Source organism: Pundamilia nyererei, unplaced genomic scaffold (assembly GCF_000239375.1).
Source record: "Pundamilia nyererei isolate P.nyererei 1_Seehausen unplaced genomic scaffold, PunNye1.0 scaffold00135, whole genome shotgun sequence".
Lineage (NCBI taxonomy): Eukaryota > Metazoa > Chordata > Actinopteri > Cichliformes > Cichlidae > Pundamilia > Pundamilia nyererei.
The window spans coordinates 79,114-83,114 of record NW_005187536.1 but is presented as its reverse complement, the minus strand read 5'-3'; the positions used below and the strand labels follow the sequence as shown (position 1 = coordinate 83,114).

The 4,001-nt window shown below is 43.3% G+C and overlaps 1 protein-coding gene across 3 annotated transcripts; it reads right to left on the bottom strand.

The window, feature by feature from the left end:
- Positions 1-6: 6 nt before the first annotated feature.
- Positions 7-2,950, bottom strand: tmem177 (transmembrane protein 177). Of its 3 annotated transcripts, none has more exons than XM_005743725.2 (3): positions 2,829-2,950; positions 1,168-1,435; positions 7-905 (listed from the first exon to the last, which is right to left on the bottom strand). In XM_005743725.2, exons 2-3 carry the CDS (start codon positions 1,366-1,368, stop codon positions 174-176), a joined length of 933 nt encoding a protein of 310 aa, XP_005743782.1. In that variant the 5' UTR covers positions 1,369-1,435; positions 2,829-2,950; the 3' UTR covers positions 7-173. The 3 variants fall into 3 exon arrangements, with proteins under 3 accessions (XP_005743782.1, XP_005743784.1, XP_005743783.1); XM_005743727.2 differs by lacking the exon at positions 2,829-2,950 and adding an exon at positions 2,566-2,804; XM_005743726.1 differs by lacking the exon at positions 2,829-2,950 and adding an exon at positions 2,310-2,548.
- Positions 2,951-4,001: the final 1,051 nt, after the last annotated feature.

Genomic DNA, 4,001 nt, shown 5'->3' with positions numbered 1-4,001 from the left:
GTTTATTGGTACACTGTGCCCTACACGCCATTGTTGTTGCATAAAGTCAGCAAATACACGACCCCTCAGGACTTTGCTGATTACAAATTACATTCAGCACATCCGTGATGACATAATTTTAAGAAAAAACATGCAAAGTCTTGCTAGTTTAGTTCCCATCGCTAGCCCTCCTCTCATACTTTCTCCTCTTTCAGCAGAGCGAGGATCTGCTCCCTCCTGGAGGTGTACGGCGTGTGTTTCAGCTGAAAGACGTGAGCAGGAAACAAGTTCCCACTGGGAGCGTACATATCCTCTCCCTTCTGCCCCATCAGCGAGCGCAGCGTTTTGTTTCTGGACAGAATTTTATCGTAAAACTCCACCCCTCCTTTGGCGTAATCGCGGGACACTCCGGCCGCACGTCGGTCCGAGCTATAGTCAAGCCACTGGCTGACGGCGTCCGAGGTGAGGAAGTAGGAAACAGCACCAATGCCAAGCGCAACGATGTTCACAGCCCCGCGTAGCAGCGCAGGCCCGCCGTACAGCCCGAAAACCTGCTTGAGCACCACGCTGTACACCCAAACCCCTCCCAGGCAGAACGGAGCGACAGCAGCGCTCATGACGGGTCCCCCGGACTGCAAGCGGGCCACCTCGCGCGCTATGGCGAACTTCTGCGCATCGAGGGAAAACACAAGCGCCTCCTTTAGAGTCGAACCGGACTCACTGCTCCAGTCCACCGTTTTGCCGTTGATGAAAATGTTGCGATTGGTAATTCCACTCGGGTCGTCGGCGGTGCTGTTGAAGTTAGCCGGGATGCCGATTTGGGCCCCCGCAGGAAGCCACGGGACGCCAGCGCCAACCGGATGGAAGCCAAAGGACGCAAAGGCCGAGACATTCTTGGGTGAGCTGACGCCATAGTCCTTCAGCACCTACAAATGACAAAGCAGAAATGTGAATTTTATGAAATTCATGAAAGAACAAATTTCATGTTTTGTGAACAATTTGTTTCGATTTGTGTATAATGATGGTTATTAATCTAAGACGCCCGCGTCTATCTTTACTGCTATTTTCCTCTCATCAGCAACTAAAAATATTTATGCATCATTCCAGCGACAATCACATGCATATTACAGCTGAAGTCTTTTAAACATATCTGAAGTGTGATCTTGAAAAAATAAGATAAATTAAAACCTGCTGAAAAAGATTTTCCAGCTTTTCCGACAGCACGACCGGCTCCCCCCGGTGCCAGGCCTGATAGAGCTGACGGTAGGAGACGTCAGGGAAAACGTGGTAGAACATGTTGGCGGCGAAGACTCCACCGCAGCTCGCAATGAGCAGCGGAGTGCGGTACTTCTGGAGAAGCACGGAGTACTTCAGGAAATGAGACGCCATGGCTTTTATTTTCTTCCTTTTTTTGGCTCCCGTGTTGTTTTCAGCAGCAAGCTTCAGTTGGTGACATCTGTGAAGAGGACAGACGATACATCCATGAAAACAAGCTGCATGTCACAGATATATAAAAACTGTGACACTGTGCTGACTCATCCTCCCCCAGGAACTTAACATGTCATTAACATGTCACATAGCACGATCTCATTCGAGGTTAGGGCTCATCATGCGGGCTAACGCAACATCAGTGCACACGACGTGGTTATCACAGTGTACTACAACCTAAAACATGTTAGTTAAATGAACTTGAGCTGCCTTAGAATCACACAACAAGCTGAAAATCAACTAAACTTGAAGCCTCAGGCTGTGATTGGCTGGTCACTTCCATCTCTTCTGTATTTTGTAACATGGAAACATTTAAACCTTAGTGGAGTTACTGTAGGAAGCTCAGATCCTTTAAAGTGTGCAGCAGGATGTTGGAGACCATCTACCAGTCTGCGGTGGCGCGGGACATTTACTTTGCTGTTGTCTGCTGGGAGGGGGCCGCATCAGAGCAAGAGATGCCAGCAGGATCAACAAACTGATCCACAGGCTGGAACATCATTGGCCAGAATCTGGAGGCGTCTGAGTCAGCGAGGGTTGGAGGTCATGGAACAAACTGCTCTCCATCATGGACAACCCATCACACCTGCTCTCTTATTATTAGTCTTATTATTTACACTTCTTTAACTGAATATCATTTTTATTTATAAGTTTATTGTTTTAAATCTCTACATTTTAAAAGTATGTTTGAGTAACATGCTGCTGTAATGTAGTAGTTTCCCTTGAGAGATCGATAAAGTATCTATCATAAGTGTTGTTTACCTGAATGAAAGATGAGAGACAGCACAATTCTTCTTCTATGGTCTGTAGTAGTATAGTAGTACCTCATTAAAATGAATACTTACAGTCACACAGAGACAACCTGATGTGGTGACAGTCCCAAATAACAACCTTGGTGTTCAGGATCGAGTCAAATCCGCAACCGTGATAATGACGTCATCATTCATGGACTTTAAAGAAGCAGTTCTGCACCTTTTTTTTTTAACTCGCAGACGAGTCAGACTAACTTGTTTTGTAGTTTGGGGTCAAACTTAATCATAGTCAGTCTTGTCTTCACTCAGGACTCGCTGTGAACAAACAGATGAATTAAACCGAGCTAACCTGCCTCACACCTGCCCGCGGTCGTGTCGTCGGAGACACACCAACAGCTTCTGAAGCACACACAGGCAGGCTGTCACTGATGAAACGTGAAGTACTTCACTGCAAACGGCAACAACGACGAGCCTGTTAATGATGCTTTTACTGCGCATGACGTCAGCAGCCTTAACCCTTACACGCAGAGCCGTAAACGAGTCCGCTTCTCTCCATTTAGCACGAGCGCGTCTGAAACACTTGCTTCAGTTTCCGCTCCGGTGGACACTCACCTGTTCTCCGCATCTTTCCCACGAGCCGCACACGAGACACTTTCCAAGGACAGCTGCACGGCATGGAGACATAACAGTGACCGGAAAGCGATTTAGCTGTCGTCATGGCGTTTCACGACAGTTTCACGACGGTAAAGTTAGAAGGCTCATTGATTTGACGTGAATTTTTGTTATTATTATCTTCAGTTACTTGTTTTTCTGAAGTGGTCTTGCTAATTAATTTTTTTTTTAAATTTCCGTTTGTTAAACAATTAAAAAATTATATATTTAACAACATCTAAACGTTCCTTTGTGAATACATTTACCAAAGGTAGTAAATAAATAAATAAGCTGCATGAACTTAAATTTAAATCATTTCCTATTTATTATTCAACCTTAACATTAATTATTAAATCTAATGCATTGTGCTCATGTAGCTGAATTGATTTTTAAGCATTAGAAGAGCAGAACATATTTAATTAGTATGCATTTCTAAAGCTCTGTTTGCATATATATTATACATTTAGTCTAACTAAAGATATCAGTGACAGAAAAGAGTGTACAGCACCAACAGGTCAAGCTTATACACCTCATATTACGGTATAAGTAACATTTCTGGCTAACAAATAAATAAATGCATAAATAATAGTAATAATAATAATTGTTTAAAAAAAGCCTTTATTGAATTTCTAGTTCAGCTGAAATTAAAATTAAATTAAAAACATGATACAAAGGAGAAAAAAAAGAAAAATTCAACAACATATTTTATCTTCCGGTTTTGTTTTATTTCATAAAAAAACAACTCCTCTAAATGGTAAAACAGTGCTGTACAAACTGACCGTATGTGGTTTGTATGGGTTTGCACTTTGTTTTCTGTTAATACTGACTGCTATGAATAAAGCTGAGGTATTGTTGGCTGGCAGTGCCCTTCTTTTGGTTTTAAGTTGCGCTTGGACAACTAGGTTACATCCGAAATGCTGCTTCCTGTTGCACAGCGGCGAGGTAAAAAGCAACACAACCAAAAATATGACCTCTCTGCTGTTCCAGTTTAAGGTGCTCTTCATGACATCAGGGAAAACGTTTAAGACAGAGGTCGAAATCTTTTGCATGTTTACTACAGAAGCATAAAAAGACACACACACACACACACACACACACACACACACACACACACACACACACACACACACACAC

Coding starts and splice junctions, on each gene's coding strand:
- tmem177 (XM_005743725.2), bottom strand. CDS start 1,368: ATGGCGTCTCATTTCCTGAAGTACTCCGTGCTTCTCCAGAAGTACCGC. Junction 906..1,167: donor TGGAAAATCTTTTTCAGCAG/GTTTTAATTTAT, acceptor TGTCATTTGTAG/GTGCTGAAGGACTATGGCGT.